Here is a 27,251-nt window from a genome sequence, read left to right on the forward strand (position 1 = left end):
TTTAACAAGTGGTCATGGCTTAACTAGTTGTTCCAGTTAGGCTTATTTAGTTACAAAAAATCTCAGGTTAAGACATAAAGACTCTAAAGCGAAAGAGAGTTCAAGCAGCGTGACCTCGTTTTCAAGGCCACCAGCCCACCTCCGTCTCCCACCCAGAACTAAACCAACTTGCAGCCTCGGGAAGAGCACAGATGCTATGGGGAGCCTGGGTCCGAGGCACCTCCAGGACCTGAGCAGCAGGGAATGTGGGTCCTTAGGCTTGGGGTCTGCATATATGTGTTTCAGTTCTTTATAGATTGTAGGCTCCATTTTCTATCTACTCACCAACTTGTCTGTCACAGCTTTTGCTCACTCTTAGTTTCTGCTTTTCTACATCATGACCCTCAGCTCCTGTCTCTAATTGCCAAGAGCTCTTAACTGGCCAGCTTATCTTTTAACACCAGGTCTCATCTCCCGTGGCAAACAGTGCAGGGATTGGCTGTTCTCAGGTCAGGAGCCCACCCTGACTCACTTGGCTGTGTTAGCAATTCATGTGGAGCAAAAAGTAATTACGAGGACAGTTTCACTTAGAGGTGAGCACGGGAGGCAGCACATAGCTAGTATATTTACTAGGTTCACTGTGTTCACAGCAGTTCTTAGTTTATTGGGACAGTTTTTTTGTAGAGAGAAGAGCAAAAGAAATAGCCTATGAGTATGCCCATTCATGAAACAGAAGTGGCTATACAAATGAAGATAGAAACTTATACTCACAAGTTGAAACATACTGTATTTTTTTTTTAATTAAAAAAAATTTTTTTATTGATTTCAGAGAGGAAGGGAGAGGAAGTGAGAGAAACATCCATGATGAGAGAGAATCATGGATCGGCCGCCTCCTGCACGCCCCCCACCAGGGACTGAGCCCGCAACCCGGGCATGTGCCCTGACCGGAAATCAAACCTCTACCTCCTGGTTCATAGGTTGATGCTCAACCCTCGAGCCTTGCGGGCAGGGCGATACTGTATTTTTTTTTTTTAATATATATTTTATTGATTTTTTTTTACAGAGAGGGAGGGAGAGGGATAGAGAGTTAGAAACATTGATGAGAGAGAAACATCAATCAGCTGCCTCCTGCACACCCCCTACTGGGGATGTGCCCGCAACCAAGGTACATGCCCTTGACCGGAATCGAACCTGGGACCCTTCAGTCCCCAGGCTGACGCTCTATCCACTGAGCCAAACCAGTCAGGGCGATACTGTATTTTTAAAAAGTTAGTTTATCCACATGATAGTTCATATTTTTAATTGTGAGGATAAACTTTTTCCAAAATTTTCCAAAGGTACACTGTAGAAACTAAGGGGAAGAAGTCTTCTCAGTCATTTCAGAGATGATGCAAGAGATAAGCATTTCTCATTTGAAGAGGGTCAGGGAAGAAGCATCTAGGAAAACACAGTTGACTGAGTAAAATCTAGGGCAGTGGTTCTCAGCTCTCCCACCAGAATCATCTGGAAAGAATTTTTCAAACAATAGCACTTTGCCTGGTTGACAAACCATTATTTACTACTTCAAATCCTTTAATAGCTGACGATAAGACGAAGGTCCCCTATTGTTATTAAGGGGAAAGATAAACAAATCGAAATTCTGTGTCATGTCGTGCTAGGATCATTAGAGGAATTCTTTGAAATAGTGTGTGTTCATTAAAAGGAAAAGGGGTGACAATCGAGTTCTAAACCTAGACGGCCAAGTGCGTCTGTTTATGGGACTAAGTCATACAGGACAGACGTTTGATCTGAGATGAGGTAAGAGCCTGACGCGTGGAATGGCATTCTGCTTGGATGGGCTTTCATTCCTCAGACTTCTGAGACGGCAGAAATCCACCACGGACAAGGCCTCCAGGCACTCCCCACCTCCTGGCTCCTGCCGCTGGAAGAGGGATGGAGGCTGTGCCTGGAGGAGCTGCGGGGAGGCACTTTCCCCGCCTCTCTGCCGCCTTGACTTCTGAGTGCACATGTGGACAAGGCTCTGTCACTGTGGCCTAGAGCACTTTGGTTTCTCCTCTGGGCCTGGGACGGGAGAGACAAGGATGCAGCAGGCCTCAGCATCCAGAGGGTCAGGAAGGGAAGGGCCGGTGATAAACGCTTTAGGGGGAAGGGGACTTTCATGTCTATGATCTCTGTTTTGTGGGGGGTATAGGGATGGGCATGTTTCTACAAAGCTGCTAATCCTCATACCAACCTTGCAAGGAGATATTCTTTATCCCTAGTTTAGATTTGAGGACACTGAATCTTACAGAAGGTTAATAAGTAACCCAAAATACAACTAATACGTCACTCAGAACCCAGGTTTAACTCCTTGGGATCCTGTGTATTTTCCTGAGTTTTCTAACAACATGAAAATTAGTACCTAAATCAATAAGGAACTATAATCTAGCATTGTAAATACTAGATACTTCATGACACTGCACCATCAGTTCTTAAATTTTCTGTCACTTAACCTGGTTGACATTGGACTTGGCTCAGTAAATGAGTAAGTGGTTTCCACCTGTCCATCTCTTCATCTCCCTTTCGGTCTTCTCGCTCCGCCTTTCCTGCTGCTGCGCTTTACGGTGCCTGCGCCAGCCATGTGCAGTATAAGACTGAAAGCAGAGAAGGTGAGTGTTTCATTTGACATCTCAAACGCTGAGTTTCCATGTCTTTGCGACCACCCAGGGAAGTGTAGTGGGCCAGTCCGTATTCTAAAGGCTGGGGCTGCAGTGGTGCCAGGGCGGGCGTAGCCCCAGCGCACCTCCACATGCACCACCCTCTGCCCTGCAGATGAGGACACAGGTTCCAAGAGGAAAACGACAGGCAAAAGTCTGCTCGCAGAATTAAACTGCCTTCCAGTTGAACTGGTACCTAGTTTCAGAGCTACCCAGTTTCTATGGCAACCTTTAAAAATGTAAAGCAAACAGACAACTAGATTTATATTCATGTGATCACCTGTTTTTCAAAACACTGGTGTCGTTTAATGTTTTCCTTGCAGCAGTTCTGTGCGGTGGGTTCAGGGCCAGGTCACCAGGCACAAGCCTGTTAGTGGCTGAGCATTCAGCTTCTAATCCTTGCTACCTTCCACGTTTGTTTTCTTTCACATTTTTTTTTTTTAAATATATTTTATTGATTTTTTGCAGAGAGGAAGGGAGAGAGATAGAAAGTTAGAAACATCGATGAGAGAGAAACATCGATCAGCTGCCTCTTGCACATCTCCCACTGGAGATGTTTCCGCAACCCAGGTACAGGCCCTTGACCGGAATCGAACCTGGGACCTTTCAGTCCGAAGGCCGATGCTCTATCCACTGAGCCAAACCGGTCTCGGCTCTTTCACATTTTTTTACAAGTATTTTCTCTTCCCTCATAAGCCCAACATTACAAAGGTATTTTTTTTAAAAGAAAACCTTTAAGACTTTATTCAAGATATATACCAAGCATTATAACAAAACAGCAGAACGTCAGCCTTGGGAATCCTGGGATTTTACGCCCCTTGATGCACAGTCCAGTTTGCTGTTTTATTACAGAGCGTTCTTAGGGTCTACAGAACTAACTAGGGGAGTACGCACAGTCACAGGCCGGCACGGCAGCTGTCTGAGAACGAAGCTCACCCTTTACCGTTTCAAATACTGCGCGAGGGGAAGAATGAGGGAGGCGCTCAACGGTGGTCACCGTGGACAAGCACTGTTACCACAAACACAGACAGCCTCTGCAGAGAACACACATTTCAGGTCCAGCGAACGAGCAAGCTGTTCACACACAGCCAGCAGGGATGATGACTAAACTCTCCAGTTTCCAGGTACACCACCCACCACCTCCTCAGAAGCAGATCAGGTGTTCAATGGCAACTAACCAAAAGTTATTACAGAAAATGACAATTACAGACTTTTGAGCCGGCATTTTGTAAACAGCCTGTGTCTACCAGCAAATTAAAAACGTGTAGTTACATCCTCAAGACAACACCACACCACTACATGTACACTTGGAGGCGTTCACATTGTATGTCAGTCCACACACCAACAGAACAGCTTGCTGAATAAGTAAACACATTTTGCCAGAAATATGACAGCTCGTCTCAGTTGTACAATGAGTGTTTTTAAGAGAGAAACCAACTCCCTAATCAACACATGAAGGAAAAATAGTTACATTTACATTAAGACAGCAGTTTGGATAGCTTTGTATTTTTAAGTCTTGAAGGAGAAGTAATACAGCATGTCTGTGAGGAGAGCGCTTGGAACTTGTTTTTGGCATAGTCAAGTGCAAACTTGATCGTCTGTACTTGTTAAAACTGTCCATCGCAAAATAGTGAAAATCTAGCTTGCTCCCATTAGAATTATAATCTCTGCTGCTACAGGCATTATTTGGGGGAAGAGAGGGAAGCTGCTTAAGTGAAGCTTTTTATATACTTGTTTCTGATGATCCTGGGTCCTCCCAACTGACAGATACATACCAAAGCATACATTTTCCCTCTGTCTGCAACTATTCAGTGAGCTTAAAGGAAACAGACTTTCTGTCTTCCCTAAGCAGGTTTTAGTGGGGGTGAGGCACAGACAGTGAAAAGACAGCTTCCGTTTGTCCTCTGAATTACAAATTTGTTTTTAGGTTTATTTTCCTAAATCCTTTTTGTAAATTACAAAGTCACCCTCAGAGTAATTATGGGAAAAAGGGATTTAAATATGCGTGTCTGATAACAGTCGACTTCAAGGAGAAGCCGCTGAGGGGGCTGGGATGTCGCAGTGTGTCATTAGGGAAGCCCGCTGATGCCATCCCACGGCTGGGGAATGAGCAGAACAGCCTCTAATGGGCCGCTGACAGCTGGTTGACGGGAAGTTCTATGTGGTAGGTAACACTAACTGTCTAGTCTTCAGGGCATATCTACGAACAAACACAATCCAAGAGTTGTAAATAACAGGGTTGTAGCCACTGCATGCATCACACGGAAAGAAAACACCAGCTCCAAGCACAAATACACACCTGCGTTTAGGTTCAGCTCCAAGGGGAGAGCAGCTACCTCGGGCCAAAATACTATTTAATCCAGACCCGCCTTTTCTAACAAAGTTCCTCACTAAGGAGGGAGCCCCCTTGGGTAGTGCACTATTCTCCTACTAAGCCATCTGGGCTTGTATGAAATGTCCATAAGCCTGCGACTTCCCTCTCGTTCACACTGCACGAACCAGAAGGGGAACAAGGGTGGAAGGAGCTGAGCAGTAAGTCGCATCCATGAAGGTCTCGGCCTCTAACATCCCCCAGAACCCGGCGTGTGGGTTGTGACACGGTGCCTCGGTGTTTTGTAGCACACATCTGAAAGCACGGTTCTACTGTTGCATTGTTTGGCAGGTGGGGGTTTCTACTGTAGAAGAAGGCGCTCAGTGTAAGCCCCTCTGCCTGGGGAGGTTGGTCACAGCCAGGTTACCGTGGAGGTGAAAGAGTCATTCATCAGGAAGTTTTGAAACATCCAAAATGATTCCTCACATGGGCTCAGTCCACATCCCCAAGGATTTTCCCACGGGTGAGCCACCTGCCCGAGGCAAATGGTAATTCCCGCCTCCCCCCAAAGGATTCGAAGCTCCTCACCCTGACCCCAAGGGGAAGACAAGCTTCCTGTGACTTCTCTTACTCGGGCTGTGTCCCTGACCTCCCTGCTCCTCTCTCCCCGACATACAGACAAAACAGCTGTCTGCGTATGGACCGGCGTCCGCAGGGAAAGGGACGCTGAACTGGAGTTTATTTGGACGCTTTCTAAGCACAATCTAAGATGTGCTCTGGAATCAGAAACATTTTTTAAACTTCTGTGTTTGTAGTTTTCTTACATTATCAGAACCTCTGGCAGCCCTGGCAAGTCCATTATATGAATCCAAAAGCCATAAATATGTACATTGTAGTCCAAAGTATTAGTACCAAGAACAAAAAAACAGTTTTAAAAAATGGCTTTGTTTGCATTTACAGGACTAAAAATGAAGTATGCAACAAATAAATTACAAATGTACATCTCAGCAGGGAGGGGGATTCCCTTGTATTTCTACAAACACTGCTGTCTGTAATGACAACCCAATTGTGGAAAATTACTAACCTCAGAAGACTTAGGGTCACACACCACCCCCCAAACACTACCTGCCCTTTAGCCTTTCCCAGCAAAATAAAGACGGAGAAAACAATATCCTAAAAGGGGAGGGGAGAAAAGGCCATGTCTGTGAGGCTGCACACAGCACACCAGCTTGCAGACACCGTGTTGTTAGTGAATAGCTCTTTAAGGCAGAGGAGAAACGTTCTGTGTATCCGGTGCTGTTGGCTCGTCTCACTCATGTGGTTTCAGTGGCTGAGGATGAGGTACTTTTCTTCCTGAAGCGGGATCGAAGGAGTCTAGGCGGTGCCTGGCGAGGAAACACAAAGAGGCACCTCACTGTGCATGAGGGTGGACTTGTGCGGACAGCGCCTGGCTGGGCTGTGGTGAGACATCCAGTCCCTTTGGCCCAGGGCTGGGCTGGGGGCTCAGAGCAGGACTGGAGCCCCTTTCCAGGCGTCGCTGGGAGCTGCGCCCCCGGGAAGGCCAGACCGCCCCCTGTGCTCTCCCTGGTCTCCCAAGCGAAGGATGACGCATCTTTCGCATCTTTTTTGTTCCTGCCTCGGGAGCGAAATGACTCAGCAGAGAGAAAGAGAAACGCCTGCCTCCCATCTCTGCCCCCTTTGTTATTTCCTCTGGAACCGCCCCATGTTTCTCGGTGCAGTTTGACATTCCCATCACCAGATGTCCAGCCCCCTTTAATTCATGGCAAACCACACAACAGAGTGAAACACTGTCTTTAAATGTAAAGAGTTTTCTCCCAGCCTAGCGCTCAAGGGGGTTCACACCGGCTCTGCACTCACCTTTACCTGCACACACTGTCCTTCGCAGCTCTGCTTCCACCAGAAGCCCTTCTCCCTCTCCCTCTCCCTCTGGCTATTTCTGGTCCTCTGTACCACCCAGCCCAAAAGTCACTCCTGAGCCCTCCCCCAGGCCCATCACACCACCAGGATCGTCACCTCCTTTGTTCTCACAGTGGCTCCTACATGAGAGGACAGGGGGGCTCTGCACCCTGGGCAGGTGTGCTCGCTCAGTCCCCCACCCCACTTCCCGAGGGCAGGTCCTGTCAGGTTCCCAGTGCTGCTCCTGCCCAGCAGGCACTGGGGTCAGGACCACCACACCCTTACAGCAGCGAGCAACACAGTGACCTGTTCAGTGCATGACCTGCCTCAGGCTGCTGAGGCAAAGCAGCTTGTGCAGCTTTAAAAAATAAAACCCTCGGGCCCCAGAAAGCGTTTGGCACCCTCCCCACAAGTCCTCTCCCAGAGCCCTCTCCCATTTCGGGGCTGCCCAGGCCCTAAAGGACCCCTCGAGCGGTGTCCACACCCAGAACTCCTTTTACTAAAAACTCTACTTCAGCATCGCCCCAAGGCCCGCCTTGGAGAGGAGTCTGATGGGCGCCCCACACTGCGGGCTGCTGACTGCAGTCCTAGTGTGAATGGGGCCCCGCCCTGGTGTTTGTGTAGGGGAACCTTCCAGTGCATTTCCTCATCTGGCCTCATGGACAGGGACCCCCAGCTGCCTCAGATGGACTCTCAGGCCGCAGTACCAGCAGATGGGGAACAGGAGAGGCGACGAGAGGGGCCGAGAGGAAGACTCTGGGGACCCCCAATTCTGCCAGGCCTGCGCCTGAGCCCAAGGCTCAGAGCAAGGCCCATGAGGCTCCAGGCTTGGCCCTCCTGCCAAAGTCCATCCACATCTACAGCTGGCAACAGCACAAATACCAAGTGTACTGCTTTTGGTTATTTTAAAGCGCTGTGTCCCTTTAATAACACTTTATGAATATCTACTTTGTACCAGGCACTCTGCTGTATTTTGGAGATACAGTGATAAACAAGCTAATATACTTATAAAACCTTGTCAAATAACATGATCTACGTTTTTCTTCCCCCAAAACACTCATTTGGATTGCTTTTCACTTACATAGGTTTATTTTGAAAATATAAACCAATTTAAAAAACTTTGGACACTATATCCTATCTCCAATTAAATTGCTAGGGTCTTTTCTGCCCCTTGGCAAATAACTGGATGCTATGCCTAGTGCCAGCCGCCTGTCGAATGGAGAGAGATCCTCCCGCCCCAGGCGCTTGGCAACGCTGGGTGCCCCAAGAGACGCTTCCAGGACACCCAGGTCTCCCGGGCGACGCCCTTGCACACACACACGCTCCCCCCAGCCCAGACGCCGTGTACCTCCAGGGGGATCTCCGTCTTTCGAAGTGTCTTATACTTGTACATGAAATCCAGCAGGTCTTCCTCCTCCTCGTCGGAAAAGGCCAACGGGTTTTGGACCTGGTGGGGCTCCCATGCCTTCACACCACCCTCAGCCACATCTCCCTCAACCACTTAATGTCCATTTACAATCTACACAGAGGAGACAAAGTGAGCGAGGAGGGTCAGTGTAGAAAGGAGCAGGGAGGGCAGCCAGGGCAAGGTTAGCACACAGCACGAAGAGTCAGCCTGTTAGCTCAATCCTCCCGCTGAAGCAGCTCCAACGTCCTCTGGGGGTCCCACGGGGGCCGGAGGGTGAGGGAGCAGCTGCGACTGACCACACACTGTGCACAGGAACAGGCACAGGTTCAGAATCGAAGGATGAGCTACCAACGGGACGGGCACTGCTTCCCTGGGAGAAGAAAGACGCTGCTTAACTGGGACGTGTCAACCCCTGCAGCTTAGACCTGTGACACCAGAAGGATGCTGTGGAGACAGTGTCCCCTCTGAAAAGGAGAGGCAGTAATTTCAAGAGGGGAGTAGCACAGTCTTCTCCGTTCTACAACAATGCTGACAGTGCATGTCCAGCTCCAAGTGAGATATATATATATAACTGATTTCCGAGAGGAAAGAGGGAGAGAGTGATGGAAACATCAGTGATGAGAGAGACTCATTGATCGGCTGCCTCTGCACACTCCCCACTGGGATTGAGCCTACAATCCAGGCATGTACCCTGACTGGGAATCAAACTGTGACCTCCTGGTTCACAGGTTGACGCTCAGCCACTGGGCCACGCCGGCCGGGCTCCAAGTGTTCTTTAAGGAACAGCATGTGAAATGCCGGGAAGCCCCGTGGTGAAGCTTAAGCAAAGCTATGCAGATGTTTACTTCCAAGGCCAAGTCCTACAGAAGCAAAGGAGAACCTAGTAGTAGCCTTCACCTCAAAAACGACAGCAGGAGCCCTGCTTTAGTCGGCCGCGACGCCTCCACAGAGAGCTCCCGCGTTAGCCCACGTCACGGAGTGCACAGCGTTTTTTAAATGCTCAAGGCTGAGCATGTTCCATGCCACCTGGCCAGATAGTGCATGTTAGTCCAGATGCCCATACCCAGCCTCTGTGACATCCACAGACACATCTTTCTGTACTTTGTCTATTGCTTTTACCTACAATCCCAAAATGCAAAGACAGGGGGCTCTCCATCATCCTGCCCACTGCCCTGAGGCCAGCAGATAGAAACCAGCGCCTTCCTATTCCTCCTCCTCCTCCTGCTCCTCCTCAAAAACGACTACACCCGACTCCTGCTCCTAAAAACACAGTCAGCCACAAATGTGGTCTCTCCATCAAAAGGGGACTCGCTAGACTACAAAGCACCAGGTGTGGGTTAAGGAAAACTAACAACTGAACAGTAAATGTGAGCAGCTTCCCCAACTACTGCTGCAGTACTCCACAGAGCCAGCAGGTGGCAGCACGAGAACACAGTTGTCTTAACCGCCTACTCAGCAGCATTTTCGTCAGGGCCAAGCCTGAGATCATTAAGATTCCTTTTTTATTTCTTTGCTCTGTGTGTCCCCCAGCCTGTTTTCTCTGGGTTTAAGTTATTCTCTGGTCCCGTCCCCTGCCCAAGTCAGCTGCACCCTTCGGAGTGTTGAACATGAAGACTGACAACTCCAGGGAACCAACCCTCCCTGAACACTCAGGCCCTCCCGGCCTCTCCTCTCCCTCACCCTGACAGCGCTTGGAGTCCGTACCACGGGGCTGGTGCTGCGCGCCCTGGTTCTCATGTCAGTCTCACTGCCTCAGCCCGCTAGAAAGCATCCTGACCCTGGGTGCATGGCAGATCCTCCCTCCCATCCTGAACAAGGTGCGGTACTGACATCAGCTTTTGTCCCAATTCAGAACTCAATACCCACCCACAGGAAATTGCTTCCAGGCACAGACCCCTCGGGCCTGAGGGCAGAGAAAAAGACAGATGTCCTCGGATCAGCCTGGCCAGTTCCGCCCCTGCCAGGAGCCCTGCATCCCGGGAGCGGGCTCGGGGCTGGGTTGAGTTTGTGCCTCTAAATCCCGGCGCAGGGCTTCTGCGGTACTGACCACTCTGGGGCCCAGAAGGCAGCCCAGCATCACCACAAGGCCCTCAGGTACCAGCAATTCGGCTCAGCCACCCAGGCTGGAGTCGCTGAGGCTGAGAATGAACTCACACGTTGCCAAAATCGTAACAACAGTAACTCCTGCCACCACCACTAGCTCAGCATGAAACCACATGGCTTTGACTCAAGCACAGACTAAGGGGCAGGAAAGAAGTGATCCTCAGCTCGCTCGGGGTGACAGGTCAAGGGAACCCAGACATCCAGGCAGGAACACAAAGCAAGTGTTCAACTCAGCAGAGGCCTGAGCTAACGGAGCGAGTGTGGGCAGCTCGGGGGCAGAGCAGCCTTGGACTGAAGCGACCAAGAGAACCTACTACTGAGAGCAGAGCCCTGCTGAGCACTGTTCACTGAGAGTTTCCGCCAAGAGTGCTGTTTGCAAGACTCAGCCTTCCTCGCGACCATGAGAATAAGCACCTGGACTCGCTGAGCCGCCGGTGGGCTGTGTGTGTGACACAATCTCTGACTGCGTTTCCCTTTGCAGCGGCCACAGGGACGCCCGCTGACAGTCCACGTCAGGGCACGCATTTTAAACTTTCTCCTCACCTCTGCCTCCATCTTACCCGCCTTTTCCCTTTCCTCCAGCGTCACTTTCCTTACTGCGGCTTGACCTATTATCTATATTTCTGCAAGGAGACTTGACTTTTTTCTGGAGCCGGGAGTGCTATAAAGAAAGAAACCCCACAGCACACGGTCCTGCTAAGAGGGGCACCAGGATGAAGATGAGGACGAGTGGCTGGCAGGGTGATGCTCCGGAGACCACTGCTAAGGGAGGCGTCTCCTGTGGGAGGTCCTGGCCTCAACCCGCCCCAGATCTCGGGAGCTGGCAGTCGGGCCTGGAGCCCGAGGCTGGGGGCCGCCGGAAAGGCAGGGGTCCCTCGGATTCTCACAGCAGGGCAACGGGCTGACATCCGTATTAGTGACGTCAGCGGGGCTACCGCAGACTGGGAAGCAGCTCCTCCTCTCTCTGTGGACAGCGTGAGGGCAGGAGAGAGACACTGGCAGGCTCCCAGCCCTTAAAGGCCCAGCAGACCCACCAGCACCAAGCCCTGGGCGCCCCGACCCAGCAGGCAGCGGACAAGCCCCGGGTTAGCAAACACCCCACACGGCAAACATGTGAGGAACACGCCCGCCTGGAACACTTACATCCACGTCCAACAGCCACCGAGGGGAGAGAAAAGAACATTGTGTGAGGGCAGGTCCTGGAGATAGAACTCACACACCGTGCGGCATGCACGCACACCCCCGCATGCACACACTCCCCCCACGTCTCACCCTGGGACCGCTCCGCTGAGCCAGACCTGTCCACCACACTCGGCAAAACACCTCCCCACCCTCCACCCCACGGAGAACGGAAAGAGGGGTGACTCTGCTTGGAAAACGGTGTTTCACACACTCGATTAAAAACAAAATCCATCTCTCTACTCATTCCCAGCAGCACTACAGAGTTCAGTTCTATATTACACCACGGGAGGAAGAGAGGAAAGAAGGGAGGTAGGGACAGAGAAAGAGAACCGAAACAGACAGAGAAAGATGAAGGAAACAATAGGAAATCAGCGCAAAACAGAGCTCCCCCAACACCGGTGATCTGCTGGCACTTTCCACCACACCTTCACTGCAGAGGTGGCGGAGCTGTGGCCCAATGCTACCCTTTAGAGGAGGGGACTGAGACCTGTGGCACTTCCCTGCAAGCTGCACAGAACTGTCCTGGAGAAGGCAGCTTTCCTCTCCTGGTCCCCAGGTGGCAGGACCTCAGAACCAGAGGCTTTCTGAATGGTTCACAGAACTTACAAACTCAAAAGCTTAAAGGACGAATTGACAGGAAAAAACACAGCCGCCTGTGGCCACTGGGACTGCGTGGTTGTCAGGCCCGAGATCCGCCAGCCGTGTGCTGGCAGCAGCTGCATGCAGCCCCCCTCCCTCCTTCATTCATTCTCACCCTCCCTCCTTCCTCCTCCCTCCCTCCCTCTCTCTCCTCCCTCCTTCATTCATTCTCACCCTCCTGCCCTCCCTTTGAGATGTCACTGACAGACGACACTACTGGTTTCAGGTGTATGACTTAATAATTATACACGTAGCCCTCCCCCTTATGTGGATCAGGAGGCCCCAGGGGACACGTGGCCGGTCAGAGTCATTGCCAGGGCAGGTGGGTAGTCTCCCTGTGCCCTGCTCATCACTCCTCTGTCAGTTCACACTGGGCTTATGGCCTCCCCAACCCCCAAGTCTCCTACAGCCTTGAAAATTCTTGGCATTAAGAAACCTCAAAATGAAGAAATATAGCACAAAGGGCTCTTCTTATAGCGCAGCTTCACATCCTCCTACTCGCCACCGACGTGGGAGGACGTGCCAGCCTCAGCAGCTTGCAGCTGGCGCACAGGCGGTAACGGGCACTGTGCCCCTCACACCGCAGGCACCTGCAGGCCAGTGGGGTGAAGGGAGCCAGGGGGCCAGGCACCACTGCTAGGCCCTGAGCTGTCCCGTTGGGGTCAGGGAAACAGCGGGAGCAGGGCAGGGCAGCAACGTGGCCAACTGCAAAGTGGCCATGGCCCCACCCAGTGGCCACACAGAGGACAGCAGCAGGCCCAGGGGACCCAGGCTCCTTCCGTCCCCGCCCCCCAGGTTTCCTAGCCATCATCATCCCCACCATCATCATCATCCCCACCACCATCACCATCACCCCTCCAAACCCCCTTCACACCACTCTCGCAGCAGCACATGAGGGGGGGGAGGGGGGCGGGATCTTCATCTCCATTTGAAGCTGAGGGAACAAGGCCCAGCGTGGTTAGGTGACTCACACGCGGTGGCACAGCTAGTAAGTGGCAAAGCGGGACCAGGGCTCCCTCGGTGGCAGCAGGACCAAACCCGGGCCTGCAGGGCTTCGTCACAGGGAGGGTTGGTGAGTTCCCGAGTCCTCCTCCCGGAGCTCAGGGAAGCACGACCCTGTGCTGGTTTGAAAACAGCCCCACACAGTCTTGGACAGGCCTCCCTTCAGGATGTGAAGATTAACTCCCTCCCCTTGAGTGTGGGCTGAACCTACGGGCTCACTTCCAACCAACAGAACAAGGCAGAATGGTGACGTGCAACTTCCAAGACTGGGTCCTAACAGGTGCCACGACTTCCTGCATTCACTCATTCATATTCTCTCTCTCTCTCTCTCTCTCCCCTCCTCCCGCCCCCCAGTCACTCTGGAGAAGGCAGCTGCCATGCTGTAAGGACACTCAAGCTGCCTAGACAGGCCCGTGTGGTAAGGACTGAGGCCTCCAATGAGACAGCCCATCTGGCCTTCAGGTGACGGCAGCCCACATCTGCCTAGTGAAGCCGCAGACAACGTAAGCTAACGCAGGTTTGCTGTTTTAAGGGGTTAGCCTCCTAACCCCTCCCCCCAGACCATGCAGCTGAAAGGGAGCCGGGTCAGGTGCCAGCGTGAGGTTAGAGCCTCCTCCCTCGGCGAGGGCAGCGCACGCAGACGGGCTGCTTACTCACCTTTCCTGGTCCTGCAGGTGGAGCAGCAGGTGCACACTGTGGGGATGGGGCACCATCAGTGATAACCCCTCCGACAGGAACCGCCCAGGCACACAGGGAGGCCCCGGGGAAGTGTGGGATGCCAGTGCATTCAATATCGGGGTCCCAGGGATGTGGGTCTCTGTAGAGACACCACGGCAGGGGAGGGGATCATTCCAGATGCAGCTTCCTCTCGGGTTATGAACCCAGCAGCTGGAAAATGCCCTTGCTCAGCCCACAGAGGTTAGTTCTTGTATCCGGCAGCCGTAGGGAAGGCAGGGGCTGGGGCCAAAATTCCCTCTGGGAAGTAACTCCACCCAGAAGCCCCTCCTTTCTACACCTTCCAGGGCAGAGTGACCTCTATGAAACCTCAGCCCGACCTCTGACCCCCCAAGTGCTTGTGTCTGCCCATTTGGTCAAAGGCCTAATTTGCTGCTTTGCACGCTCCACTGGTTTTGGTGTACACCCAGGCCCTGATATATAGCAGGTGCTCAATACATGCTGAGTGTCTCCACATTCACGGAAAGCAACGATCATCCTTTCAGCTCCCTCTGTACCCTTCACAGGCTCCAGCGTCTTTCAGCAGATGGTGTCTGACAAAACACCTCCCAGTTCATTCTCTAAGGAGGGCAATGTGTTCCTGCAAACTCCATATTGTTCTTTTGCACACTGAGCATATGTTTTTATTTTACACTAGAGGACCGGTGCACAAAATTCGTGAACTCAGAGGGTTCCTCAGCCCGGCCTGTGCCCTCTCGCACTCCGGGAGCCCTCTGAGCGTGCCTAAGCCGTCAGTCAGACATCCTTAGCGCTGCCACGGAGGCAGGAGAGACTCCCACTACCACCGCTGCACTCGCCAGCCATGAGCCCGGCTTCTGGCTGAGCAGCACTCCCCCTGTGGGAGCGCACTGACCACCAGGGGACAGTTCCTGCATTAAGTGTCTGCCCCCCGGTGGTCATTTCGCTCCATAGCGACCTGCTGTTCTACCATTACGTCAATTTGCACATTAGCCTTTTATTATACAGGATGGCTTGTTAAATAAGATCTTATTCTGTTTTATACTTTTTTCACTAGGCATCATGTTTTCAGGATCAAACAGTAAGCACTGGAACTGTTGGCTGCATACATCTGTCTTCTCCCAGGTTGCCTTAACTCCTGCTACCGTCCAGGGTTTGCAAATTACTTGTTTGCTCTCCCTACAGCCCTAAGACATAGGCTGAACAGGGATTGTGACCTTTCGCTGGCGGAGAAAACTTAAGATTGGGCTCATCTTCTGTGCGGAGGTCAAATCTGGCAGCGACCTCCTGGGCTATCACTCCGAGAAAGGCCCAGGGGAACACGTGTGGCGACCCTTGGTGACATCTCCTCGCTGTGCTGCGTGTGCTGTCTGCACAGGTCAGTGTCGCCCGGCCAGGATGGCAGCCCAGACTCAGGCCTTTCTCCTACCGGACCACGCCCGTGTCCAAGGCCCACGGGGGGGCTGGGAAGGCACGCCAGCCTGTGGGGCTGGGCCTTCTTGGCCAGACTTCCTCCTAGGCACCCCACCCCTCAACTCAGGGGTTCTGATGGCCCCAGATTGGGGCGCCTTTGCCCCGGGCTCAGGCCTTGGGCCATCTTTCACCTTGTCTTTCTTTCTGAGATAACTTTTGTTTTAGCTCCCAGAACAGCTGGGAAGAAGGCTACATGGCCTTTGTCCTCCCTGCTGGCCCAGCACCTCCACTCTCTGCCCCTGAGACACAGGTGCCCAGGCCCAGGGCAGGCAGTGCGGAGAGCTGGGCCGCGCGGCAGCACAGGGAGTCCCGGTTCTCCACGGAGCGCCACCTGCTTGGCCTGCAGCCAGGGCCCTCCCCACTGCCTCCCGGGGGTGTCAGAGCAGGTCACTGCAGTGGAGGGCAGGGCCAACACCAACACAAACATCATTCAACTTTGCTTTGGGCCCTTCCAGTGCCAGGGCTCTCACTGCCTCACAGGCAGCTCGTTCTCTCCTGGACACTTTCATGTTATAAAGTGCTTTCGCAGGTGAATGAAATAACAAGGACAATAACAGCAGCGACTACAGAGAGTGCCAGGCCTGGTCCGAAGCGCTTTTACATGGTTATTTCCCGAGAATCCTCATAACCCCGCAGATGGGAGCTGTCATTCCTTGTGCACAGGTAAGGAATCTCAGGTGCAGGGAGAGTAAACCCTTGTCCAGGCCACACAGCCAATAGGTGATCCCCACTGGGAACTCTACGCCATCGGTGCTTGCTCTGCCCTCTGAGCTTCACAGAGTTGGGGCCCTTTTTTCTTTCGAATGACAGCTTGCCTTTGAGGCTCCGTAGCCAATGAGCTGCTCAAGGTGGAGGCGATACCTGATCCCACTCCCTCCCTGTCCCTGAGAGGGTGCCCAGTGGGTCAGAAGCTGTAGATGTTCAGGAAACCTGGGTGGTCAGTGAGCAAATAGAGGGCACTGGCCCAGGAGCCAGGAGGCCAAGGAGAAGGCCACCCTCGGGTGACCCAGGTGGCAATTCCCTTCCTTGGGCCTTTGTCCTTTTGTTGGTAAAATCAGAGGGTTAGACTAAAATCAGTGATGGCGAACCTTTTGAGCTCGGCGTGTCAGCATTTTGAAAAACCCTAACTTAACTCTGGTGCCGTGTCACATATAGAAATTTTCTGATATTTACAACCATAGTAAAACAAAGACTTATATTTTTGATATTTATTTTATATATTTAAATGCCATTTAACAAAGAAAAATCAACCAAAAAAATGAGTTCACGTGTCACCTCTGACACGCGTGTCATAGGTTCGCCATCACTGGACTAAATGGCCCCTGAGTCCCTCTCGGCCTGGCCTCTGGGATTCCATTCTAAGTTCTCCTGGGGCGGGTTCCCCAGGAGGTAACCTCTCCCTCAGGGGGCCGGCCCTGCCATGGCCACGTCTCGCCTCCCAGCCCTGCCAGGGTTAAAATAAACACTCCTCTCCAACAGGAAAGCCACAGTCTTCCACCCTGGGGCCGGTGAAGGGTATGCTGAGAGGTGAGGAGCCTGGTGGACACAGGCTGGCTCTGGGCTGGCTGGCCTTCCCTGGAGGGCGCCTGGCTGGCATTCGCTGGGAGGCCACAGGGTTCCTTTCCTAGCCACGCCTGAGACCTCCCAAAGGGAGGCGGGCTCCCTGGGGCTCGGGCCAAGGTGCCACCTGCAGGCTGCACCTCACAGTCAGGGTCCAGGTGGCCTGGATGTCCCTGTTGCTACATGTAAGAGCAAGGCAGCCACCAGGCCCACATCATAGCCACAGGTTCCAAACAATTGGCCCAATTCCCACCCGAAGCTCCATTTCCCACAAGGGCAAGGGCAGAGGCGGCCACCCAGACCTGTCTCCTGCCCCTTCACCAACACCCTCTGCTGGCAGTGGCCGTGCTCAGCTCCTGGGGGCCAAGGTCCCTGCATCTCCCCCAAGGAACAGTCTTGGAAATCCTGAGTCCTGGCCCAGCTCCCTACCCTGACCCATGCCCCGCCTTCACAAGCCTGAAACCCAGGCTTGGGCCAGATGTCCCGGCACACTGCATCGCCTCTGGGTCTCACCCTGCACCGCCTCTCGGTCTCACCCCGACCTCAGAATCTCTGCAGGTGGGCCCAGCTGCCAGGTCCCCAGGTCAGTCCTAATACAGGCCACCTCGTGCCCCGAGTCTAACAACCAGAGGCAGAGGCAGAGGCAGAGGCAGAGGTGCGGTTTCCGCAAAGCCCGAGCCTCCCCAGGACTGAGACCTCAGAGCAGAGGGGACCGGAAGTAATCGTGCAGGTGAAAGGAACCACGGAGCCCTCAGTCCTGGGTAGGTGGGAGGGGCCCTCAGGTGCTCCAGACAGGAAGCCCTCCTGGGAGGGAGGTCAGAGAGGAGGAGGGCAGAGAGGGCTGCGTGGGCCCGGCCAGCTGTGCCTGCCGCCTTCAGGTTTGGTCCAGGCACTGCGACCCAACCACCCCAGCCCCCAGGCAATCGCATGTGGTGCGGGTGACCCACACCTGCCCCAGTCAGTCCACAGGCCAGCTCCCTGTCCTGGCTGCAGGGGTGCTCTGCCCGTGGCCAGCCCGGCATGGTCTGGTGAACCCTGTGTTGGTGGCAAGCCCCTGGGCCAGGGCCCGGTGACAGGCACACAGTGGACTGGGCCCCTCCGTGGAAGTGAGGCTGGGGAGGTGGGTGGGGAGAAGGGGAGTGACATACCTGAGCTGCCAGCGCTCTCAGAAGCACTCCTGGACATCTTGGGCTGGCCGTGTTTGCCGGGCCGCCCAGACCCCGCGGGAGGGGGGCCTGAGGGCGCAGGGGCACCGTCTCCCCGAATGGTGGTGAGGTCCTGCATGCTGAAGCTCCGGAGTCTCTCCGATAAGGCACCCTGTCCCTGGGCACAACACAGGAAGGACACACGTCAGAGGCCGGACCACGGGCCAGGGGCAGTGGTGGGGCAGGCACGACAAAGCCAACAGGAAGCTCTGCCGGTCAGCGGTCAGCGAGGTGGGAACAGAGACCCGGAGGGACTTGCTGGAAACACTGAGGGTCAAGGTCGGGACTATCCCAGGGCCACTGCGGGCTCAGCAAGTGCTCCTCTGGCTCCGGCTCTGGCTCCTTCTTCCCTTTCGGCCGCTTCTAGGAGCCGCAGACGGACAACCCAGACCCGGGCTGAGGATGTGCCATCGCCTGCAGCTCTGCTCCCAGGGCCTGACCGCTGCTCCTCGGGTTTATAGACTGAAACCTCTTCTTCAGCCCTCAGTACTCCAGTATTTGGTCAGAAAATCAGAACCTAGTAATATGGGTGTTCCACCCGTACCCTTTTCACCGGGAAGGAAATATAGACAGTTCTTCTAATTGTGCGACAACAGCATTTCTTCTGTCTGCTCACAGCACTGTTTAGAGCACATTCACTCCCCTGGCGGCATCAGAGCTTCATGAAATACCCGAAGGGGATGGAGCAGGAAGGAAATAGGACGTGGAGAAACCCTGCCGGCTGTAACCACTGCATATTGGGAGGGAGCCGTGGAGTTCAGCTCACGGGGAAACTGTTCTTGTGTTCAGGAAGCAAGATCGACCCACTACAGTTCTGAAGGGAAGGTCCTGGCTGCCTGCAGGGAGAATGGGGTCCCTGAAAGGGGTCAGCGAGAGGCTCAGGGACAGGGCGGTGCTTTAGGGCCTCGGGGCTGCAGAGGGACCCTGTTTGGGGGAGAAGGAGAGCTGGGGGGAGGGGTGGGGGGGAGGCTGGTAGGAGACTGGGTTGTTGAGAATTGGGTTGAGATTTGAATGAAAGGTGACAGACAAGTAACCACCAAGCAAAGGAATGAACTCTGGGCTTCAGAAATACTGGGGCGTCAGCCTTCCCACAGGTACCTGGGACGGTGGGGGATGGGAACGGGACATGCATTTGCATATGAGGGAAGAGTGGCTCTGGAGGGCTGAAGGGCTTGGGGACAATAAAGCACTACAAACAACAGAAAGGACACATCAGCACAGTCAATGAGCCGGCTAACAGGAGTGCCCTGTGCTGGGGCTGCGTGGGGAGTGGTGGGAGGGGGGCGCTGATGAAACAAACAAGCTTTGTCAGAGGCTTTCAGAGGCGGCAGGAGGGTTTGGGGAATTCTTTCATTTTACTTAATAAGAAAACAGAAATGAAAACGGGCCACCAGAGCACAGCAGTTCACCGTCTGACCTCAGAGTGAGCCGCTGACAAAGGAGCAAGTGCGCCTGAGCTCCTGAGAGGGGAGGGAACATGGGCGTGTGGACAGGTTTAGAAGGAATGTCGGAATAAAACAGATGCATTAAAATGAAAAGGTAAGTCCTCCGCCTCCCAAAGGTATGAAGACAATGCCTCCAAGAAACGAACAACGGAAAGAAACCTGTTTAAATAATCAAATATATACGATCAGAACGATGAATCCAGGCGAAGGGGTTTGGGAGGACGTTATGCGAAAAAGGTAGCAATCACCCCAGTCACTCAGACCTGCTCTGGAACCAGGGACGTGGGGTCTGAGGCCTCACCGTCTAGACACGAACGCTGGGTGGTCTCTGCCAAGAGCACAAGGGAGGACCCGCTGCCCAGCTGCTCTCCAAGTCTATCAGCAATGAGCCATGATTATTTTACTCAGAACACTCTGGAATCTAGATATCTAGAATTTAGAAGAAATTAGATGGCTAAAGAACAAAAACTAATTCTGAAGAGAGAGAAAATACTCTGATCATTATAAAGGGGTAATTCAATGTTAGCTTAACATTCAGGAAAACCGCTCCTGACTCGCTCTTCCATTTACCCTCCCAGTTATTCATTTACCTGGTCCGTAATCTCCCATGAGGGAAGGCTCTGTGTGGGTGTTGTTAGGAAATACCAAAAACACAGTTTGGTTTCTGACGAAATGCGGAAAGACCAATGTCCAAGTAAGACAAGGTGCCAGACCAGAAGCCTCGGAGAGCGAGGATGAAGAGCAACAGCTCGAGTCACCCCTGGACTCAAACGCAGACTTATCCCCAACAGCCGGGGGACCTGAACCGCTCTCCGCCTCACGCCTCACTACTCTCGTCTGCAGAAGAGCGTTCTCACGGCAGGATGGCAGCGAGGACTAAGTGAGATTATGCCCATAGAAGAACCCATGGCAAAGCCCAATGCATAGTAACTGTTCGAGCCCTAGCCCACTTGGCTCAGTGCATAGAGTGTCGGCTCCCGGACTGAAGAATCCTGGGTTCAATTCCAGTCAAGGGCACACACCTCAGTTGCAGGCTCGTTCCCCAGCCCCAGTGGTGCATTCAGGAGGCAATCAATCGATGTGTCTCTCACATCAATGTTTCTCTCTGTCTCTCCCCTTCCCTTCCACTCTCTCTAAAAATCAATGGGAAAAATATCATCAGGCGAGGATTAACAGCAACAACAACAAATGTCGCCTCCTGTGATGGTAATTGCTGCTGTGCCTAAGACACACAAGTTGCTGAGGAAATTTAAAAAAGAAAGAAAAGAGAAGAGGAGAGGGGAGGGGAGGGGAGGGGAGGGGAGGGGAGGAGAGGAGAGGAGAGGAGAGGAGAGGAGAGGAGAGAAAAGAAAAGAAAAGAGAAAAGATCACTTCTGGCCAAAGGACGAGAAGGGGCTTCATGATCCCAAGCCCAATAGATGACCAGGAACTAACCATCAGTGGGCCTGCCAGCTCTCACAACGCTCAGCAGTGTCTGAGGGACAGTGGCAGCCGGCATCACCCATGTCCAGTTCACAAAGGCCTCGATCCACGCCCGGAAGCCAGCCAGCCTGGCTCCAATATCACCGGCATCATGAAGACTGGAAGTGGCAGAGGTTAGGACAGAGGAGGAGGTAATAATAGCTCGGTACCAACCGAGTCCTGACTCCGAGGAAATCCCAGCGGCAGGGCCACAAGGCTCTTGAAAACAAATTAGCTGCACCCGTCAAAAGCAGCCGAGATGGTCAACATTAATCTCTAAGCCTCTCAGCCCTGCCCTGTCTCCACTCAAAGCCCCATTTCTATTCACTCTGCACAAACCCAACCCTCCGGTGGGGCCGCTTCGGCTCCGCTCCCGGGAACCTTCACTTCCTTATTCTGGGAACAAGCAAGAGTTGTTCACTGGCATTAAGCAAAATTGGGTTATCCATTTTAGAAAAATAAATTTGGATTCCCCAAGTTTGGCAAAGCTTAATAGCATATTTTCCATAATTCGATGAGCCACATTACCATATTAAAAGCTTTGATAGTCCTGCAGTGTTCTGGATGAACTCAGTGAACCCCAGATGTATCTGACGACAGTGGGATACACTGTTAGTTGACCATCCAAACCTCATCCCCAATCCCATTCTTGAAATGATGAGAAAAAACAGCTTTCCCAACCTCCCTTGTAGCCATGGATGGCCATGCGAGGCAGTCCTGGCCAGGAGGAGGGAAGGTGAATCCGCTAAGGGATTTCTGGGGCAGGTATTTCCTCTTCCTGATAACTGGGGAAAGGCCTGACGCTGCTCCCTGCTCCCTGCTCCCTGCTCCTGCCTTCGAGGGGGCACAACTGCCACCTTGTGACCCGGAGACGCACAGAGACGTCCACCCAGAGCCCCGACATCACTAAGTCGCTGGAATAATGACAGCACCTGTTGACTCCTCGACTTCTTGGAAATGATTTTTTTACAGATTTTTAAATTGATTTCCTCAATCCTGAGACATACAGTCTTCATCTGAAACTGGGGTGGGTCTTACAATTGCTGTTGCCGTGACATCGCTGTCCTTGCCTGCACACAAATGCCCTTGGTTGTCACTCCCCATGGCGTGACTGACCGGCACCCCTGCAAGTTCAATTAGCAAACCAATTAGAACCACTTGGAGGAGAATGAGTCCAGGTCGTTAAACTCTAAAGCACGTCACTGACACCTTCTGGTAGGATCGAGAAAGTGGCAGCATCCCAGCTGGCAGAAGGGGAATCCGCAGCAGCACTGACTCCCTCCCGGAGATGGAGACATGGCCCTGCATCACCCCCATGCAGGGAGGCCAGCGAGCCCAGCGGCAAGACCATAAATGGTGCGGATCAGCTGAGTTGAAAAGTGATTCAGAGGAGTCAGACTCTGAAAGCGAAGATGTGAGGTTAGGAAGACCTCAGCCAATACATGGTGTTTATATGTTCCCTTCAATGTATGTACAAAAGTGACACAGAGCCCTGGCCGGCTTGGCTCAGTGGATAGAGCGTCAGCCTTCGGATTGAAGGGTCCCAGGTTCGATTCCGGCCAAGGGCACATGCGTGGGTTGCAGGCTTGATCCCCATTGGGGGGTGTGTAGGAGGCAGCCAATCAATAATTCTCTCTCATCATTGATGTTTCTATCTCTCTCTCCTCCCTTCCTCTCTGAAATCAATAAAGAAATAGATTTAAAAAACAAAAAAACAAAAGTGACACAGAAAAATCTATGTCTAAAGAAGTCCAAGAGTCTTTTTAACAAGAAGAAGTAAACATTCTAAGTGGAAAAGCATTATGTCCTAACTTAATTGGCACTATTTTCTTCCTTAGCGATACATTAAGATGATTATCTTTATTTTATTTTTTTAAAATATATTTTATTAATTTTTTACAGAGAGGAAGGAAGAGAGATAGAGAGTTAGAAACATCGATGAGAGAGAAACATCAATCAGCTGCCTCCTGCACATCTCCCACTGGGGATGTGCCCGCAACCCAGGTACATGCCCTTGACCGGAATCGAACCTGGGACCCCTCAGTCCGCAGGCCGACGCTCTATCCACTGAGCCAAACCGGTTTCAGCATAAGATGATTATCTTTAGAGTCAATGCGAAATGGTTGCTTTCCTCAGAGGAGCGTTCTCTAGCCGGCTCAGCTCCCGTCATGCCCTCAGCGCAGTCTGTGCGTATTTGCTGTGCTCCACACAATCGTATTTGACTGTTGGCTTGTTCGTTGTTTTGCCTTCCCCTCTAGATTGTTTGTTTACTATGGCAGCTTTGACACCCCCTACTCCTCCCAACACACATTAGGGGGTCAAGGACCTGAATGAACACATGGCCATTTACTGAGCAAGCTCCTGGGTAAAACAGGGCGGCAGGAACCCCCGCCCAATGCATCGCCAGGGTCCCAGCCCTGAGGAGCACCCCACTGAACAGAGAATTGGGCTTTGTCCACAGGAATGTCTGAAAGATGCCAGAGGTCTACAGGGTGCACAGGACACAGGGCACACATCTGAGAGGCAAGGTGTCCAGAGCAGACTGCACTTGACCTGGCCTTGGAGGACTTGGGTGGGGGTGGAGGTGAAGACGGGAAGCAGGTGGGAGCTGTCACCACTCAGAGCTGCCACTTCAGTCCATCCAGATGAGGTCTTGGAAGTTTTGACTGCTAAGGAGATGGGGATCCAAGGAACAATGTGCTAATGGCCAAATGAAGGGACTAGTGAGAGCGCCTGCTGAAAGGTTACAGGGTTTCCTTCAGAACAGCCATCTCAGCCCTGGCTGGTGTGCTCAGTGGTTAGGGAATCAGCTCACAGACCAAAATGGTCATGGGTTCAATTCCTGGTGAAGGGCACACACCTGGATTGCAGGTTTGATCCCCCACCCCTGTCAGGGCAGGTACAGAAGGCAATCAATCAATGTGTCCCTAACATCCATCTCTCTCCCCGCCCCCTCCTCTTCCATTCTCCCTAAAATAAATAAATAAATTAATGGAAAAAAATCCTCATGTGAAGATTAACAAAAAACTAAAATAAAATAAAGCAGCCACGTCAGTGGAGGGCAGGAACAGGAATGAGCTTCCTCTCGCTGCATGCCCGCTTTTGTGCTTTTAGAATTCTGTACCACGAATGCAATAACCATTAAGGAGTCATTACGATTTCACCTTTAACAACTCCCACAGCACTCTCTCAAGATCACCTGGAGGGCCCCATTTGGTGAACACAGAGCTTGCATGATGCTAAGAAATGCCATAAAAAAAACGAAAAGAAAGAACTACTTAAAAACAAAACAAAAACAACTCAGAAGGAGGTGGCACCTTCAGAAACTGTGATGCACTGAGGTGCAGTCCCGAGCACCTCACCTCAGCAAAGACCACGGGGTCCCCTCAGCCTTGCAGTTTCACTGGGAAATTAAAGGGCGGAACAAGACCCCCCCCCCCCCCGCCCCCACCTGGAAGATTCTGAGATCCAGAATGTATGACCCTCCCCCATGGCTCACTGTCTGAATCTGACTGCAATTCTAAAAGGAGAGTTTCTAAAATGCTTTGAGCCCTGACCAGTGTGGCTCTGCTGGCTGGGTACTGTCCCATGCACCTGCAGCGAGAGGTCACCGGTTGGATTCCCAGTCAGGACTTCAACCCCAGCAGGGGTTGTGCAGGAGGCAGCCAAGCGATGTTTCCCTCTCACATCAATGTCTCTCTCTCTCCCCCTGCCTCAACTCAATAAAAACATATTTACAAAAATAAATAAAAATAAAATTCTTTGAAAATCTCTAGAATACAGTGGGGCCTTGACTTACGAGTGTCCCGACTAACGAGTTTTTTGAGACACCAGCTGTCTCTCAGCCGATTTTTTGCATTGAGTTGATAGAGTAATTTGAGTTAACGAGCTCCTTAATGAGCTCGGTCTCGGAACGAATTAAACTCATAAGTCAAGGCCCCACTGTACATGTTGCCTTCCCCCCACCCCAAGGTAACTCTGAGGAAGGGTGAAAAAGTTCCTGCATGTGTGTGTGTTTACATATTTTTATTGATTTCGGAGAGGGAAGGAAAGTGAGAGAGAGAGAGACAGAAACAATGATGGGAGAGAATCACTGATCGGCTGCCTCCTGCACGCCCCACACTGGGATTGAGCCCACCACTCAGGCATGTGCCCTGACCGGGAATCGAACTGTGACCTCCTGGTTCATAGGTCGACGCTCGACCACTGAACCATGCCAGCGAGGCCATGTGTGTGTGTTTTTTAAATGTCTTGTATAAATTCCCCCCAGTCACCACTGAATTCAGAATATGAGCCACAGGAAAAGCTGAGAAAAGCACTTGGGGGCCATTTAATGAACTCAGGTCAGCCTCCTCCAGGCACATCTGAGCACCTGCCCCTGGGGGTGTCACAGCACAAGTCAGCACTGTCCTCAGCACCCCTCCTGGAAGAACCCCTCACAGCCTCCCGTAAAACAAATCTCCTGCTTGTGCTGTCGGCTCTTGGGCTCTTGGCTCCCCTCAGTTTAGGTGCTGTTTGCTCTAACTGGCCCAACCTGCTGCTTTCTGGGCAGGACAGCACATGAGGCCCAGTGGTTCCCCCAGAGGTTCTCCCCAGAACGGCAGAAATTCCACACAAGTATCTTGGGGGCAAAGGCAATGATATTCCTGGTTACCATTGTTGTTGTTAATCCTCACCCGAGGATATTTTCCCATTGACTTTTAGGGAGTGTAGAAGAGAGAGGGGCAGACAGAAAGAAACATCACTGTGAGAGAAACACATCGACTGGTTGCCTCCTGCACGAGCCCTGACAGGGCCCAGGCTGGGGAGGAGCCTGCAACCAAGATAAATGCCCTTTGGTCTGCAGGCTGACATTCTATTCACTGAGCCAAACCAGCTAGGGCTATTCCTGATTAATCTTTTTTCCTAGGTAACACTCTTAGAAAATTGAACTTCAAGAGGTAAAGTGTGTCACTAAATTTTCTATTAATCTGAGAGCTTTAATTTCTAATCCTTCCCCCAGTATGTAAAGGGTAAGAAAGCCATGTAGCCAACACACAGCCAATTCTGTATGTTTCAATGTTTTCTTAGTGGGGGGCGTGGGGGGGGGGGGTCGGATTCAGAGAAGACCCAGACCTTTGTGACCTGGTATTCCAAGTGAAACAATTCACCGCCAATAGAATGCCTGCAGGCTGGCCCCTGAGCCCTGACTAACACAGCAGTTGAGCTTGTCTGCAAGCCCCTGATGAGGTCCTCTCTTCCAGGGGGACACAGCGCCACAGGGGAGGAGGGTGTCGGGGTTCTGCTGCCGAGCACACATTTCAGCCCATCTCACCTCATGCGTGTCTGATCCCCTCAACTGTCAACAATGAGAGTACAGACAAGAGGTTTTAGTGCGACAGGCAATGGACAGCAGAGCCACCAGCACAGCCACACTTCCCACTAGCCATTCAGAGTTAGTAGTTCCGTTTGGGACCCCAGTGCAGCCACCTCACTGGCAGTTCCCTCACAGCCCCACATGCTCCACAGCGGGCCAGGCGGGCTCCTCACCACATGCTGCGTGAAGACCACCGTGTCTGTGACATGACAGGGAGTAACAAACAAGAGAGAGAGAGAGGCCTTCTCCCCACCAGAGCAGCAATCACCAAACTGAATTCACGTCCCAGGCATCAGAGAGAAGAAAAAGAAAGACAGATGGGTAAATTAGACGCTACCCAATTAATGCAGTGAGAGGCTCCGGAAGGTTGGAGAAGTGGGACCCGGCCCTGGGATTAAGGCATAGCACACACACAGGTGTCAGCGGGAGGCACCTGGCTCTGATCCAGACCATGCGCGGGTGGGTTGTGGGGGCTGCTGGCCTCTCTACCCCACTGGATCAGTCTGGAGTTAGTCACACCTCTCAGCGGGGTTACCTGCCCTTCTCTGAGGTCCAAAGAGTAGACAAAATGAAAGAGTCGAGCCACCTGATAAAGGGGAAAAGAAAAAATGCCATGGGCACCAAGCCTACAAAACGGGATTGGAGGGAGCCATGGTACCCTCGCCTCCTACACTGACACATTTCTTTATTCACTCACTCGCTCATTCATTCATTCACTCACTCACTCGTTCATTCACTCACTCATTCATTCATTTATTCACTCACTCACTCGTTCATTCACTCACTCATTCATTCATTTATTCACTCACTCACTCGTTCAT

At 52.4% G+C, this 27,251-nt stretch overlaps 1 protein-coding gene across 2 annotated transcripts in view; it reads right to left on the reverse strand.

Moving 5' to 3' along the window:
• Positions 1-5,912: 5,912 nt before the first annotated feature.
• The window catches only part of REEP1 (receptor accessory protein 1), an 89,566-nt gene continuing 68,227 nt past the window's right edge, over positions 5,913-27,251 (reverse strand). Inside the window, exons 6-9 of one of the 2 annotated variants that reach the window (XM_070429644.1) lie at positions 18,112-18,286; positions 13,895-13,930; positions 8,252-8,403; positions 5,913-6,371 (exon numbers count right to left, since the gene is read on the reverse strand). In XM_070429644.1, coding sequence (XP_070285745.1) covers positions 6,300-6,371; positions 8,252-8,403; positions 13,895-13,930; positions 18,112-18,286 — 435 coding nt within the window. In that variant the 3' untranslated portion in view covers positions 5,913-6,299. The remainder of the gene's footprint in view (positions 6,372-8,251; positions 8,404-13,894; positions 13,931-18,111; positions 18,287-27,251) is intronic. The other variant, XM_070429645.1, reaches the window with a different exon arrangement.

This window comes from Myotis yumanensis, unplaced genomic scaffold (assembly GCF_028538775.1).
Source record: "Myotis yumanensis isolate MYYU_CA2020_CCGP unplaced genomic scaffold, mMyoYum1.0.hap1 SCAF_11, whole genome shotgun sequence".
In the NCBI taxonomy this organism is placed as follows: domain Eukaryota; kingdom Metazoa; phylum Chordata; class Mammalia; order Chiroptera; family Vespertilionidae; genus Myotis; species Myotis yumanensis.